General features: G+C 37.1%; 1 protein-coding gene across 6 annotated transcripts in view; it reads right to left on the reverse strand.

Annotated features, from left to right (window-relative positions):
• Positions 1-734: 734 nt before the first annotated feature.
• PHKA1 (phosphorylase kinase regulatory subunit alpha 1) overlaps positions 735-16,989 on the reverse strand; it is a 140,427-nt gene continuing 124,172 nt past the window's right edge. For 4 of the 6 annotated variants that reach the window (XM_029240554.1, XM_029240558.1, XM_029240557.1 and 1 more), the window contains 6 exons: positions 16,305-16,420; positions 16,128-16,175; positions 8,621-8,791; positions 6,412-6,465; positions 4,528-4,728; positions 735-3,321 (listed from right to left, as the gene is read on the reverse strand). In XM_029240554.1, coding sequence (XP_029096387.1) covers positions 3,148-3,321; positions 4,528-4,728; positions 6,412-6,465; positions 8,621-8,791; positions 16,128-16,175; positions 16,305-16,420 — 764 coding nt within the window. In that variant the 3' untranslated portion in view covers positions 735-3,147. The remainder of the gene's footprint in view (positions 3,322-4,527; positions 4,729-6,411; positions 6,466-8,620; positions 8,792-16,127; positions 16,176-16,304; positions 16,421-16,989) is intronic. The other 2 variants (XM_029240555.1, XM_029240556.1) reach the window with 2 other exon arrangements.

Genomic DNA, 16,989 nt, shown 5'->3' on the forward strand with positions numbered 1-16,989 from the left:
ACACTTTTGAGTGACAGAGAGTGCTATTAATAATTATGCCAGGACAACAGGCATAAACGGGGACTGTCCTGGGCAAACCAAGACCTAAGGTCACTCAAGTTTAATAGGAAATGAAGACTAAATGTGGAAGACACTATATTTATCTCCATTGCATTAGTACAGGTACTAGGTATTTGGTAAGTAGAAAAGGGTCAGAGTAAGAATAACTTTGGACCCATCAGCTGCATAAAATTCTCAGAATGTAGTATAACCTAATTAACCAGGATGGGACTGCAGAGACTGTTCATCCTTGCTGGATAAACCCTCTCTTGTTACACAAAAGGCTAATGAGTAGTAGAACAAGATTCTGCCGAATAGTTATAACACTTAGGAGAACGAACTGTTTTTAGGTACCCTCCAGTTGTGCAGGAGCACCACCTGCAAACAATTATAATGCTGACCAAAAATCAGTCTTATTCATTCATTAGAACAGGCTCCCGACAGATGTCAATAAGCTAGTTGGAATTCAGTGAGCCTAGTTTGAGCAGTCATGCACTTGAATGATAAAACAGCATTTCTTTACATATATTACATACCATATTATATAATGTATATGTTTTATGTATTAATATTATTCTACTTTGACCCAATTATGAGCTTTGACTGTACCGCATAATTAGAGTATGTAAAATAGAGCCATGAAATAAACTCCAATCACAGAAACACATATAAAGTTTTGCACATTGGCACCAGACATGATTTAATTGGAAATTCTAATTTTTTATTCTATTTTCAAAACATAAGTGCTTAAAAAGTGTCCAATGTGTTTTTTAGTACCACATGCTTAAAGTGAACAAAATATGAATCAAGTTTTCTAAACAGTTGCTTTAAAAGTGAAGTAGCTGTGTGTGGGAAGCATAGTGATAGATAACTTCATAAACCCAGAGAAATGTAGCCATCAGGGTCAGTTCAGGTAAATTTGTGTGGGAGGGAGTGGTGGCTTTCAACTGTGCCACTCCAGATGTACTCTCTGTGGCTGGGGTACACTTGCAGCCAGTGAAAAGACAGTTTCAGAACAGGGTGTAAATTTTCTTTATATGTGACCAGAAAATCACGTAATCAGAAAGCTACTTACTGTGTGTTTCCATTTCCTATAAGAGAGGTACTGAAAAGTTTGGCCATCCTTTCTTTGTTTCCACTATCTGTTTTCTATCACCCTACTATGCTCATTTATTCATGTGTACTCATAATATTGCCACTGGTTCTGTTACAATTATTTAGAGTGTCCCCCATCCCCATTCTTGGAGAAAAACCTGAAAAAATCTGAAGGAAAATAGGGGATTGAAGTAGGAAGTTATCTGAGTGCAAACAGGGAAATTAGTAGAGTCTTGACAGGAGAAGGAAAATGCTATGGACTGAATGTTCACATCCCTCCAAAATTCATATCTTGAAGCCTTAATCCCCAATGTGAAAGTATTTGGAGGTGGGAGCCTTTGGGAGATAATCAGGTAGAGTCCCCATGGTAGGATTAGTGCCCTGAGAAAAAGAGGAAGAGCCGAGAGCTCACTCTCTCTGTGCCATGTAAGGATACAGCAAGAAGGCAGCTATCTACAAACCAGAAAGAGGGCCGTCACCAGACACTGAATCTGCTGGTACTTTGATCTTGTATCTCTCAGCCTTCAGAACTGTGAGAAATAAATGTTTGCTGTTTAAGCTACCCTGTCTATGGTATTTTGTTATAGTGGCCTGGAACTAAGACAGAAAGTTAGGAGAAACATTCTTCAATTGGCTACCTAAACATGAGACTGGGAAAGAGGACTCAAGGAATCCTCCACTATCTTTTGCGTATCAGCCTGAGGCCATAGTCCCACCCCTCTCCCACACACAACACTCATATTTACATACTTAACTCAGTTTGTCAAATGTAGATAAAGATAGATATACAGACATGTCAAAACTACTTAACATTCAGAAAAATTCCCACGTGTGCTTAGACACACATACAAATGCAGGTGTTTACGAGAGACAGACACATGCCTGCAGATATCAAGATATACATAGATATGAACACTAGAATCAGGAAGTAAAAATGTAAATGAATGAGTTTAAAAGTAAGTAGATAGGAGGGCAGAAAGTTGGAGGGGGTGGATGCTATACAGAGTGAATAGGTGAGTGAGACAGAGACCAGGTGAGCACAAAGAAAGAGTGCTCAGTAAAGCAGCTATAGACTGGACTGCTATATTCCTGTTCGCCAAAGACAGAGGCTTCAATTATTCTCTGTGTTGTATGCTGGCCCACTCTTCAGAGCCATGGATTAGTGTACAAGGCTCTCTTCAGGGCACTAACCCATCTCTAATTCCTTCTCTGTTTCCTAGGTGTAAGACTCTGCCCCCCTCCTTTCTGGAATTGGGCTCCTGGCTCCATTTCTCTGGGTTATTCTGCATTTTCTACTACAAATACATCTTTGAGTACCAGCAATCTTCATAAAATGTGATTTTAAGTGTTAATACTGAAATCCTTAAATATGCACACTGCACTTGCATTTTTTTGATATTTCACCAAAGGGAGAGTAAGAATTATGTGTGCCGATATAGAGAAGGCAAAAGCAGAGACAGTAAGTTCTGCACAGAAAGGAGTTCATCATTCAGTGTGAGGCAGCATGTGAGTAAAGAAGAAAACCATGATCTGGTACTGTTTTCCCAAGAAAAGGCACTTAGGATAGATATTTCCAATTTATAGCAGCATAAAGTCCAACAATTTAGGGTTTACTCACTTGAAATAATGTTCCAAAGCACCCACTACTCGTTTACACAATGAACCAAACATAAGAGAAATCAAACTTTAGGAATAAGTTATTATTAACACCTGCTCCCCAAACAGGAGTTAGAAAACTAAGTTTGTAACAGATCTAGAGAATAAAAACACATGCAAACTTTTATGAACCATGAAAGAATTAAGGCACTGAAAAGCCTGGGTGAGCAGATGCCTCCAGGCAAGGGTTCACGTCTTCTACACCAGTTAGTTTATCAGAAAAGTTCGCTCTTCTTGGGAGGGATGGGTTGGAAAGGGGCACGGTCGGGAGTGATCAGGCCATCACATTTCAGTTCCATGCACAATGAGGCAGGAGCCAGCTGTCAAAAGGCTCCCAGCAGCCAGGGCCTAGAGGCCTCACTGCATGGCACAGATGCTGTGAGGCAGGAACTCCTGCACGTAGGTGGCAGCTGCCTTGGAGAGGTAGGTCATGGTGCCAAACCTGCCACTGGGTGCACTGTCATACAGAAGAGTACAGATGCCAGATGCAGGATCCTTGGCCAACATGATATCATCTGCGCCGAGGGTTTTCTGTTTGGTTTTGAAGGGTGGGAGAACACAGGGGAAAGGAAAAATTACTAATCCTACTAATTAAAGTCCTGATTAGAATAACTCAGAGCCTCCTCCCCATCACCAACTAGTTGGATCTTAGGCTGTTTAGACAGGAAGGGATCAGGGTTATGCACAAAATGGTGACTATGAGTTTCTATATATGCATTTTTCACTAGATCCTAAAATCACATGAAATTATTTTTAAAGCATTAATTGTTTTGAATTTTTGAAAGTTAAATATAATAGGTAATTAGAGTTGTGTTTGTTAAAGAGTCAAATGTTAATACTTACAAATCACCCTAGAGGGACTTTGGTCTGAATCCTTCTAGTACCACTGATTTCAGCATGTATTATTTTATCTTGCATTTCATCGTTATTTCTTTCCAAGTCAACTTAATTCAAATAGACCTCAAGCTTTCCAATCTAGAGTCTATGCCTAAAAGGGATCACATTTTCTGCTACAACGAACTAAGAGCAGTCAGAATATTTAAAATTAGGACTGTCCTAGAAAATCCTTGAAAAGTCCTAGAGAAACTTTTAATTTCCTTTGCATTCCCCCCCAGGGCCTAATAGAATGAAACACTGATTACATGTTTTGGAGACTGTTCTATTAACAGCAGTGCATGTCCTTCACTTTATGTGGTCCTACTCTTAATCTAAGAAATATTTGGAAAGCTTTCAATAGTTTGCATTTTTAAAATGTGCTTAATTTCCTGGAATAAGATTTATTAAGAAAATAAGGAAATGTAGAATTAAAAGTTTCACTTTAATATTTTCCTACAGGTAAGAGAGAAAAGCAAAACCAAAACAAAACCAAAATCAAATCTTCTCTTTTCCTTAATAGTCCAGAAAGAATATACTACCCAATAGTTTCTTATTAAGTCCTTATCGCTACAAAAAGTAGTGTGATAAAAGTAGTCTGAAATATGACGAAAAGCATAAAAGTCTCCTGAGTTCCAGGCAACTTTACCATGTAACACAACCACAAAACTCATGGTAAAAGACAGAGGTCATCCCGCAGCTTACTTCTTTTACAGATAGAGCTCAGAGCCACTACGAAGGGGGCCTAGAAAAGAGCTATGAGGAAGAGGACACAAGAAAGTGACCTTGGCTTCTTGAAGACCTCTGAATGCAGTCAGGTTAGTATCAGACATTCCTCTTTGAGAAAACAACAGGTTTGCCTACCTGTTCTTGAAGAAACAAGTCATTGGCAATATGCACTATTTTTTCCACAGCAATGATGCTTCCAATACTATGAATTTCAATGTCTGACATCATAGTGAGGACAAGGATGGCTTCAACCAGAAGCTGGCGGTACTCCGGCTGAGGTACACGATTCAGGACAGACTCCACATGAACAGAGAATTTAATCTCACCTGGAGTCATCTGTGACAGAGAAGAAGAAAATCACTTCCTAAGAGCCCATCATGCAGGAGACATCAATTACCTATTCTGAAAGGCAGAAGAAATACTGTAGCCAAGAGTACTGCTTCAGTCTCCTTTAATATAATTGAGTGAGTAAATAGGTTCAATCTTGTTTTTGAAGGCAATCTGGCAAGCATAACAAGAGTCATAAAAGTATCAGTGCCCTCTAACCCATAATCCTCCTTCTGGAAGTTCATCCTAAGGAAATAATTCAAGAGAGGAGAAAAGCCCTATGTGCAAGTGTTTTATAGCAGCATTAGTCACAAGTGGAAAACTAGGAGTAATCTAAACATGGGAATGGTTGTGTAAATAATGGCATATCATGGTACAGTAACTTCATGAGTTTCTATAGAATCATTAAAAGAATAAATAAGATGACTGTGGATAAAGGAAAAATCTAAGTAGAAACTAAAATTGTGATGATGAGGATTATGTAAAATATTTATATACTGTTAGATTAAAAAGGGCATGAAGAAATATGAAGTTATTTTAGGGTGAAGGGGATTGAGGACTAATTTTTGGTAAAACTGTATTAAGTATATACTTCAGGGTGGCAATGTAGATTTGAAGTCTAAAGACCTGGGTTCAAGTCCTGTCTTTGTCAGTTACTGGTTCTATGACCTTGGACAATTCACTTCTCTAAATTTGTATGCTTATCTGTGAACTGGGAACTACAATCCCTTCCTTAGCTATCTCACATAGTTGTGCTGAAGATCAAATTAAAGACTGTGTAAAGGTGTTTTGGAGACTCTTAAAGGTACATTCAGGTATGTATTATTATTAATTCTGTTAACATTTCAATCTTGCTTAAAGGCAGAGAGAAGACTAAGAGAGGACACAGTGTTCTTTACTAGGAAAGAGACTTCTAGGAAGGAGTGGAGCCCTGAAACACAGCATTAACTTTCTGTACCCACCCTTGCAGCCATGATCTACAAGAACTCCAGAGTTTTTGAGAATTTTCTACTATCCAGTCTTACTATTCTTAGCTTCCCAATTCTCACTCCTTTGTTGATTTTGTATAAAAGCTATTTCTTTATAATTTCAGTGTGATTGGGCAAAAAGCAAAATATAAAAGCACCTCCTAATCTATGTCTGTGGTTCATGGCAATGTTTTCCAACCATGGTGATATATCAGAATTATTCTAAGGATTTTTTTTTTAAAGTACAGGTGCTCATGCCCCATCCCTGGAGAGTCTAATCCACTGAATTGGAGATAGGAGCTCAGGTTACTGTGACATATAGTTAGAGCTAAGGACCATTGGTTTATGATCACTGGTTTATAGTCTACAAACATGTTAGTAGAGAAAGGTAGGGATGAGCAGGATGGGGACATGAGAAGTCATTCATTCATTCATTCTTAGATTTCTATCTCATCTGCCATTTCTAACTCTGGCAACACTCACATAAATCAGCCTAACTTAATCAACCATTAAAAGAAACTGCCTTTATATAATTAATGTAATACATAATTATTCTCTAATATTCCCATTCTATTTTTTAAGAACATTCTCTCCTTTCTGCCAATGCATTTCTTGTTCAGTTGATTTATAAAAGCATAGATTTGTTATTTTGAAAAGAGATCACTGAAATACTTTAGCCAGACAAGCTATCAATCAAATAAATGTGAAAGACACAGAATCTTACCTCTCTAGTGGTTGAAGAAGGAAGAACAAAACCTTCCACAGAAAGTCCATGACACTGCAAAACAGCAAAAACGTCACCCAGGATATGCTGACAACTGGGAGACTGTAAGGAGACACTTAGTATTTCTAAGTGTGTTCCACTGGGTAGATGCTGAGTAATCACAGGCCAGGGAAAGGCCCTGCAGCCCACGGGTCTTTGCCAAGGGGTTACGCTTACTGTGTGGCAAGAAGCAGGGTTGGACTATAGGGAACTCAAGGTTCATCCTCTACTTAGGGGAGTGGAAGGGTCGGGAAGGTCTACCTGCTGAGATAGTCTAGCCCTAAAGATTCAGAGACTATCTGAGAGGATACCACGGTAGGTCCCAGAGCCATCACAAATAGACTTTCATAAAGATTTTTTTAGGCTGAAGAGAAAAAACTCAAGATATGCATTTACCAGACATGCATAGTTACATTTTCTAGTTAAGCATCCCCCATCAGCACTCCTGATCCCCTCACTCTGCTCTACTTTCTCTACAGTATGTCATCTTTCAACATTCTGTATAATTTACTTATTTATTGTGTTTCTTATTTATTGTCTCTCCTTAGTAGAATGTAAGTTCCATAAGGACAGAGATTGTCGTCTGTTTTGTTTTCTGTTGTATTCCTGTGAGCACCTAGGACATTGCCTAGTGCATGGCAGATGCTCAAGAAATACTGTATGAACGAATGATATTTTATCTTCCCCCCATCATCAATTCAATTATTAAAAAGCAGTGGGAATTAATGACTTGCCATTTTAGATTTTAAATAAATCAAAACATTATATATTAAACCACAGATAAATATTCCAATCCAACAAGTTTATCGACCCTACCAGACACTTCCACCCCATGTTCCATATGCCAAATAACAATCTTTGAGAATTACCAGCCTTGAAACATATGTGCAGAGTGATTATGTTACATTCATACTCTGAAAGGAATGGAATGAAAATAAAAACAGACGGCATTTGTTTTTCCCCTTTACATTAGGATTTCAAGTTCATGCTTTGATTCTGCCACAAAATACCCAATTTTCCCAGTCAGACTTGAATGTTCCTTCCCTTGTATTCTCACAGCCTTCTGGTTTTGCACTTTTATCATAACACTTTTGGCCTTGCATTACAGCTGCTATGTAAGAAGATAACTATGGATTAAACTCTTTGATGACAAGAACAGACACTTTCCATGGTATCTGGGTAGAAGAGCACCTACTACATGTAGTCTGTGAAACTGAATTGCCATAAGCCAGGCAGAGCTGGAGAGATACAGCACATATCTGTTACCACTGTGCTATAGCAGTTAAATGGAAGGAAAATAACTGATAGGTACTCTTTGAAAGGAAGATCGCCAAAGTTGATAGTTCGAGGAATCAAATTTCACCTTTCCAAAGGATCACCTGATTCTGTCCCTGGAATATCAGTGTGCTAAGGGGAGAAACATAACTAAAGGTTTTGAAGTCCTGGTTGAAGTGTTCTTCAGGTCATTACCAAGGGCAATGAAGCAAAAAGTGGCACCTATGAGACTATGAATGAGATCTATGAATGAGTACAATAGTCTTCTTGGCCTTCTAAATCTGTCACAATCATAATGGTGTGATATCCCCTTGAATGTCTTTGGCAAACTAGGCCTTTGACAGAAAAACAAAAATTGGTCACACCAGTAGAGTCTCTGGACTATTAGCATCACTATGACTGCATTTATTTAGTAGTTTTCATCCAAGAAAAAAAATAGGTAAGAGCGTCTCATAAAGCTTCCCAGATGCCACAGTTGTTTTACTGTAGTAACATTTGTTATTAACAGCACATTGCTACAAATAACATTTCTACTCTACAATAGCTACAAAGAAAGTGAGTCTTTATCACCACATTCATTTGATTAGCAGTAAATGTATCACAATGTCCCACAATATCCAACCATGGCCAAAAAGCAGAGAAGTGATGACTTTTGAAATCTCATTTATAAACACTGCAACAGTAACAGTTATGGAGAGAGACTAAATTATCAGTAATGTCAAAATAACAAATCAACTGTTTCATTTTAATGTTTTCTTCTAGGTTTTATCCATAAGAGCACATGACTTATATAATTGCAGTGATATCATAGTCATGTCATATCTCAGACAAGGAGACTGATAATTTCATGGGGGGTGTGTGAAATAAAGAGACATCTACAGTGTATTATGCTCACCTTCTGCAAAACTTTCCATACTTTTTGATAAAATCCAATTGGGACTCTGTTTAGTGCTCCATCCAGCCTTCTTCGGCGTTGCCATTGACCTTGACGACTATCTTTAGATGTCTGTTGACCACATGCACTAGGGAAGGACCCAATACTTGGACTCATAGAGGTTCCAGGTGACTTGGAAGAAAAGTAGAGGAAAGAACATAAATCAAGAGTTATCTGTTTCTATGATTAAAGTATTATAGCACAATGAATAATAAACACATTCAGCAGAATTATAAACTACAAATTAAGTGTAACACTCAAGACAAAAAGGTTATAGAGAAGCTAGAAGACTTATGAGTAGCTAGCAGCAATGTAAACAGGTATGATCCTTTCAGAAAGCATTTAGTGATACATAAGAAAAGCCATAAAAATACTGATGACATGGGAGGTTTTTCACTGTCTCTTTGCCAGGTTATTTCTGTTAAACTTCTAACTGGTCTATGGCTTGGTTTGTTGCTCCCGTAGGCTATAACACAAGCCTCAATTTAAAAGAATTGAAATAAGACACAAAGTATATTATCTTACTACAATGAAATTAAATTAGAAATCAGTAACAAAAGGAAATTTGGGAAATTTACAAATATGTGCAAATTAGACAACACATTCCTAAATAACCAGTGGGTTAAGAAAGAAATCACAAGGAAAATTAGAAAACACTCTGAGATGAATGAAAATGGAAACACAACATACCAAAACTTATGGGATGCAGCTAAAACAGTGCTTAAAGAGAAGTTTATTTTATAAATGCTTGTATTAAAAAAGAAGAAAGATCTCAAATCAATAACCAAACCTTCTACCTTAAGACAATGAAAAAAAGAAGAAAAGAAGAGCAAATTAAACTGAAAGCAAAGAGAAGAAAATAACAAAGACTGTAACAGAAAGAAAAATAGAGAACCAAAAATAATAGAAAAAAATCAATGAAACCAAAAATTTGTTTCTTTGAAAATAAACATCAAAAAAATTGACAAATATTTAGCTAGACATACCCAAAAAATAAAAAAAGGAAATGTATTAAAGTCAGGATAGAAAGAGAGGACATCACTTCCAACCTTAAAGAAATAGAAAGGATTATAAGGACATACCATTGGCAGTCACATGTCAACAAATTATTGATATATAACTTAGGTGAAAACCACAAGTTCCTAGAAAGACACAAACTATCCAAATGGACTCCAGAAGAAACAAAATCCGAATAGATTTATAACAAAGAGATATAACTAGTAATTACAAAACTTTCACAGAGAAAAGTCCAGGTACAGGTGGCTTCACTGGTTAATACTACCAAACATCTGAAGAAGAATTAATATCACTTCTTCACAAACACTTCCAAAAAAAAGAAAAGGAAGGAACTTCCCAACTCATTCTATGAGGCCAGTATTAGCCTTACACCAAAATCAGACAAAGACATCACAAGAAAACTACAGATCAATACCCCTTATGAACAGAGATACAAAGATCCTCAACAAAACACTAGCAAACCTAAAAATTCAGCAACATATAAAAAAGATGATACACCTTTTAATACACACAATGAAGTAGAATTTATTCCAGGAGTTCAACGTTGTTTTAACATCTGGACATCAATCAATGTAATACACCCTATCAACAGAATAAAGGATAAAACCCATATCATCCTAATAGATGCAGAAAAAGCATTTAATAAATTCTAACACCGCTTCAATGATAAAAGACACTCAACAAACTGGGAACAAAGGGGTTCTTCCTACATCTAATAGAGGGCATCTACAAAAAACCCACAGCTGACATCATAATGAATGGTTGATGACTGAATGTTTTCCCTCCTAAGATCAGAACAAGACAAAGATGTTCAATCTTGCTACTTCTATTCAGTATTGTACTGGAGGCTCTATCCAGGGCTATTAAGAAAGAAAATAAAAGTCATTCAGAGTGGAAAGTCATTTGCAGATGACATGATCTTGTATATAAGGAATTCACTAAAAAACAATTAGAACTAATAAATGAGTTCAGTGAGGCTGCACGATATAAGATCAATATACAAAAATTAACTGTATTTCTAAACAGTAGCAATCAACAATCTGAAAATGAAATTAAGAAAACAATTTCATTTAAGACAGCATTAAAAAGAATAAAATACTTAGGAATAAATTTAATGAAAGAAGTGTAAAACATACACTCTGAAAACTACAAAACCTGTTGAAAGAAATTAAAGACCTAAATAAATAGAGATCCTATTTTCATGGATCAGAAGACTTAATATTGTTAAAATGGTAATACTCTCAAAACTGATCTATAGATTGAACACAATCTTTATCAAAATCCCATTGGGTTCTTTGCAGAAATTGACAAGCTTATCCTAACATTCATGTGAAAATTCAAGGGACCCATGATAGCTAACACAATCTTAAAAAAGATCAAAGTTGGAGGACTCACAATTCCCAACTTCAAAATTTATTATAAAGCTACAATAATCAAGACTGTGTCAAGAGACACTGCTTTGGGAAAACAAGTGTTCTCCTTACTTGCTGCAAGTAATAAATCCTTCCTTCTCTGGAAAAAAAAAAAGGCTGCGTCATACAGGCATAGGCTAGGCATGTAGATCAGTGAAATAAAATTGGGAGTTCAGAAATAAACCACTGCATTTTTGTCAGTTTTTAACAAGGGTGTCAAGAAAAGTAAATGGAGGAAAGACAGTCTTCTATCTAAGAGATAGTGCTAGAACAACTGGATAGTCACATTCAAAAGAATGAAGTTGGACCCCCTACTACACACCATACACAAAAATTAAGTCCAAATGGGTTACTGTGCAAAAAAGAGTTAACATAGAAGGCCAGAAATGCTATTCTTGGAAAGGCCTGATTATAAGATTGGCCCTTGGTTGGCATTTGGAAAGCTGGATTTTGGGAGGGTTTCCACCATTCTCAGAATTGATTAACAGTGGCTTATTGTGCCTAAACTGTTTGTGGAAACACTATGGTTTATGTTGAACATTTGCTTTCCCTCTGGGAGTCCAGAGTTTTGGTACATGCCAGACAGAGGCTGTTTATGTGACCAGCCCCCAGTAAAAACCCTGGGTGCTGAGTCTTAAATGAGCTTCCCTGGTTGGCAATATTTCATACATGTTGTCACAACTCATTGCACGGGGAGTTGCATCCTGTGTGACTTTACTGAGAGAGCACTCTGGAAGCTGGTGCCTGTTTTCCCTGGACTTTGTCCAATGCACCTTTTCCCTTTGCTGACGTTGCTTTGTATTCATTTGCTGTAATAAGTCATAGCTTTGAGTATGCTTAGTCCTGTGAGTCCTCCTAGTGAATCACTGAACCCGAGAGGTGGTCTTGGGGACCCATAAACATAATCATAGACCTAACTGTAAGAGCTAAAACTACAAAACTCTTAAAAAATAGGAATAAATCTTTGTGACCTTGGGCTAGGCAACGCCTTCTTAGATAGGACACTAAAAGAAAAATTAGATGAATTGGACTTCACCCGAACTAAAAACTTCTGTTCTTCAAATGACACTATCAAGAAAGTAAATTGCATGGTTGATATGCTTCAGAGAAAAAAAAAAGTGAAAAGCAACACACAGAATGGGAAAAACTATGTGCCAATCACATATCTGATAAGGGACTTGTATCCAGAATACATAAAGAACCTTTAGGGACTGTATCCAGAATATATAAAGAATCTTTACAACTCAACAATAAAAAGACAAATAACCCAATTAACAAATGGGTAAAGGATCTGAATGGACATTTCTCCAAAAGAAGATAAACAAACAGTCAATTGGCACATGAAAAGATGTTTAATATCATAAGCCATTAGGGAACTGCAAATCAAAACCACAATGAGATACCACTTCATACCCACTAAAATGGCTAGAATCAAAAAGATGGACAATAGCAAGGATTGGTGTGGATATGAAGAAATTGGAACCCTCAGACATTGCCAGTGGGAATGTAAAATGGTACAGTCCCCTTTGGAAAACAATTTGGCAGTTCCTCATGTTAACCATAGTTACCAAATGACCCAGCACTTCTCCTAGATGTATATCCAAGAGAAATAAAAACATGTCCACACAAAAACTTGTACATGAAGGTTCATAGCAGCGTTATTCATAACAGCCAAATCCCAGAAACAAGCCAGATGTTCATCAACTGATAAATGGATAAATAAAATGTGGTGTATATCAATACAGTAAGGTATTCTTCAGCAATATAAAGGAATGGAGTATTGGTACATGCTACAACATAAAACTTATAAAAGTAAAGGATAAAATACATTGGGGAAAGTGTTTCTTTGACAGTTTAGATTCAGAAATAAATATAAAATAAAAAGAAGGTAATAGAAATATTTTCTGAGAAAAGAACTTCTTACATTTTAATTTGGATCAAATGCCTATATCACCACTGCTATGTAAAAGAGAAAAGTGCCCTAAGGCACTTCTATTGGCCAGTGACTATCACACTGATGCACCAAGTAGATGAACTCCATTTGATTTATCTTCATTGTCTTCGTCTCTACCATCAAGATCCTAGGCTGGGCTTCTCTGGTGGCGCACTGGTTGAGAGTCCGCCTGCCGATGCAGGGGACACGGGTTTGTGCCCCTGTCCGGGAAGATCCCACATGCCGCAGAGCGGCTGTGCCCGTGAGCCGTGGCTGCTGAGCCTGCGCGTCTGGAGCCTGTTGCTCCGCAACGGGAGAGGCCACAACAGTGAGAGCCCCCGTACCGCAAAAAAAAAAAAAAAAAAAAAGATCCTAGGCTGCTGAGAGTGGAGTCAAACCACAAAGGCTATTCAGACTGTTTTCCAAAACCAAATATCAATAGTTCCGAGCTTTTAGATTAACTCCTCCTCTATGCCTCTGTCTTCCTTTATTAATGTAGATATGACAAAGTTGGCCAAGTCATACTACACTAATTCATTACAGGGTATATACTTGGTTAAAGTCAACAGAAATACCAATATTGTTTCCAATAGTTTTCCATTTTTTGTTTGGTTGTCATCTGGCCTTAACCTATTCAGCCTAAGAAATCTGAAATCATAGGCCATTATGGATCATTGATTTAAACCAAGGAAACTAAATCAGAGATCCGTCTTCCTAAACTGTAAGCGTCATGAGGGCAAGGACCACATCTGTTTTGTTCACTATTGTATTTCCAGTGCCTGGCACAAAATTGGCACTCAATTAATATTTACAAATGAATAAACAATAAGAATAAGTAACCCAGTGATTTTCAAACTTAAAAGTGCATCAGAATCACCTAGAAAGCTTATTAAAACACAGATTGCTGGGCCTCACCTCAGTCTTTCTGATTCAGTAGGCCTAGGATGAGAACCAATATTTCACATCTCTAACAAGTTCCCAGCGGATACCGATGCTTTCCAGTGCCTGGCACATAGCAGGCATTTAATTAATTATATTAGTCAAAAGAAAAAATGACTGAACAGATACTTAACAAATAAATACTTATTAAATTGAATTTTGTTTTCTGAAATGGAAAAGAGGTTGGAGTTGAACCCCCTCACCTGCCTTTTTGGAAAAGAAATGGAAAGATATCACCCTGCATGAAGTTGATTTATAAGTATAAATTTTACTTTTTGATTCTTTTTTTTTTTTTTTTTTTTTGCAGCATGCGGGCCTCTCACTGTTGTGGCCTCTCCCGTTGCGGAGCACAGGCTCCGGACGCGTGGCCTCAACGGCCTATGGCTCACGGGCCCAGCCGCTCTGCGGCATGTGGGATCTTCCCGGACCGGGGCACGAACCCGTGTCCCCTGCATCGGCAGGCGAACTCTCAGCCACTGCGCCACCAGGGAAGCCTGATTCATTTTTTTTTCAGTCAATCTGGTTGTCATATAATACAAGATAACAGCAGTTACCAGAAAAAACAGTGACATCAAATCTACACCCAGGGGATGACTACCATTGGGCTATGAAAAATATTTGAGAAAATAAATTTTTAAAGGGGATGAGGCAAGGCAAACATTATGTATTTTTAAAAGTTATTAGTAGAGTAAAATTACAGACTATTCAAGTAACTAGCCAGCATGTTATCATTAGAAAAGCTGATGAAATAACCTGACTCTAAAAGTCGTGGTAAAGGGTAAAATAAATAAAACTACCTTTACAAGTATTTTTTCTATAATCAGAAAAGAGGGCATGGGTGAGTGGCAGAGAAAAGGGCTTAGAACAATACAAAATACCAGACAGGCAGGTGAGGATGGAAATCGGTATTTAGAAGAAAGAAAGTAATGAAAACTCAATCCTCTAAATTACAGTCCTAATGATTTTGGCTTTCTTAACCTATAGGTAGTGTATGTGTAAAAAAAATTAAATGATATAGCTGGGTGGGTAGGTCAAGTCCTTAATATCATACTAATCTAGCTGGGAACATGGACTTCAAGTTCTAAATATATAATGAACATGTAAGTAATACTCTGTGACTATAAACAACCATGAAGTATTTAGCCAATCACTCTCAACCAAAACAAGAACTGTTTACCAGGAGCATCACTTTAACTCTTCAGTATGAAATGTAGTTCTTTAACCTTTCAGATAGGAAAATGTTCATATTATACAAATTGTCTAGGAAAAAATCCTGTAAAGTGAACACTTTTCTATCACAAGGCCCTTTCTTATTCCATTCTGGTCTTGTACTTGCATAATATAAACGTAAAAGGGTATCTGATAGGTATACCTAAATTAAGTTTACTTCAAATTAAACATCAAGCATTGGCTCTTTATTTTCCTAAATGGTTTCTGACTCCTAAAACAAACAGACACGCAAGCACACAAACAAGCCAAATTTCCATTTTGCCTTTCCTCTTCTGGACGTGTTTTAATATCGTAAGCTAGCATAAGTCTATTTTGGAAGTAGAAGGAGTAGTTTTAAGCTTTTCATTAAAAGACTTTGAAATCACACCATTTCCCAGAGTTTTGAAAAACACTATGGAAGTTTGTGTTAATTATTTCTTTGTATAACACAATAACTCATCTATTCTCATCTTCAAGGAAAAAATTAGTAACAGCCTACAGTATGATGTTTGGTGACTCCCACCAACTCTCAGATTGATTTATATGTTCTTCCTCTACGTGTTCACAACACCTTTGGTATACCTCTATCATGACAATGATAAAAATCTAATTTCTGGACAATAACTGAAAATAGATGTTTAAAAAAGCCCTTACCTAGTCTGGTTCTTAAAAGCAAGAAATGTAAGTCTACTTTCATAAAATTAATTCCAAAATTATGTATTAATCCTAACAAGAGGAATTCAAGGTTTCAATTTCTTGCTATCAGAAACAAGTTACTTTCCTCTTAAAATCAGGAAGATAGTTTGGCCCAGAAAAATGAAAGCTATCTGCAGAAAGATTGCTAAAAAGGAGAATCAAACAAGCTACTCTGTGGCTTATCTTATTTGTAAAAAAGCCATAAGCTCATGCATGTTTTATAGAACTAAAGGCAGGTTAATCTATATTAATGGATCCCTACTTGTTTCACCTGACTCTCAGTTGAGATAGACAGTCTACGAAAGTCCACCTGAAAAATAAATGGCTCAAATTAAACTCAGAATATGAAACAAAATACATGATCTTAACAAAGTCTCAGTCCAAAAGAATGTTCTTAAATATGAAAGTATCCCAGCTCAGTTCCCAAGTAGTATCTTACCTGCTTTATCTCACTTTTTAACTGCATAATCCCAGTTCGTTCTGGTTTGGTTGCTCCAACAGCACCAATCTCACGGATAGAAATAGCAGGGCTGATATTTGAATCAGTGAGACGAACTATATAGCATGACAGATTAAAGAGAAAGAGGGAGGATAACCAGGTTCAATTTTTTTTCTCCACCACATTTAAAAGACTTAGATGTATGTCCTCCTTTTATGTTAATAATAATAAAAACCAAACAACCAACTAAACCTTGCTATTCAAAGTGTGGTCCACAGGCCTGCAGCATTAGCTTCACCTAGAAGCTTGTTAGAATTTTAGGCCCAACTCTAGAATTAAAGCCTGCAGTTTAGCAAGATACCCAGGTGATTCTTATGAACAGTAAGGCTTGAGGAACACTGCTTTATAACAATCTAAGGTCTAGTACCCATCCATCTGACATTATATATTTATTTATTCTAAGTCTAAAAGTTAAGCATGAGAGATAACTCTTTTAATTTGCTCTGATGTTTTAGGTACTTGATATCAAATACCACTACCAAACCACCAAGTGCAGGTGTAAGGTTAATTTGTGATAGACCCCTAAACGTATTCGAATTTAAAAGTGAAAGGATGTATCAGGTGCACTGTAGCAGCTACACACACACACACACACACACACACACACACACACACACACACACAC

This window comes from Monodon monoceros, unplaced genomic scaffold (assembly GCF_005190385.1).
Source record: "Monodon monoceros isolate NGI ecotype Baffin Bay Population unplaced genomic scaffold, NGI_Narwhal_1 Super_Scaffold_22, whole genome shotgun sequence".
In the NCBI taxonomy this organism is placed as follows: domain Eukaryota; kingdom Metazoa; phylum Chordata; class Mammalia; order Artiodactyla; family Monodontidae; genus Monodon; species Monodon monoceros.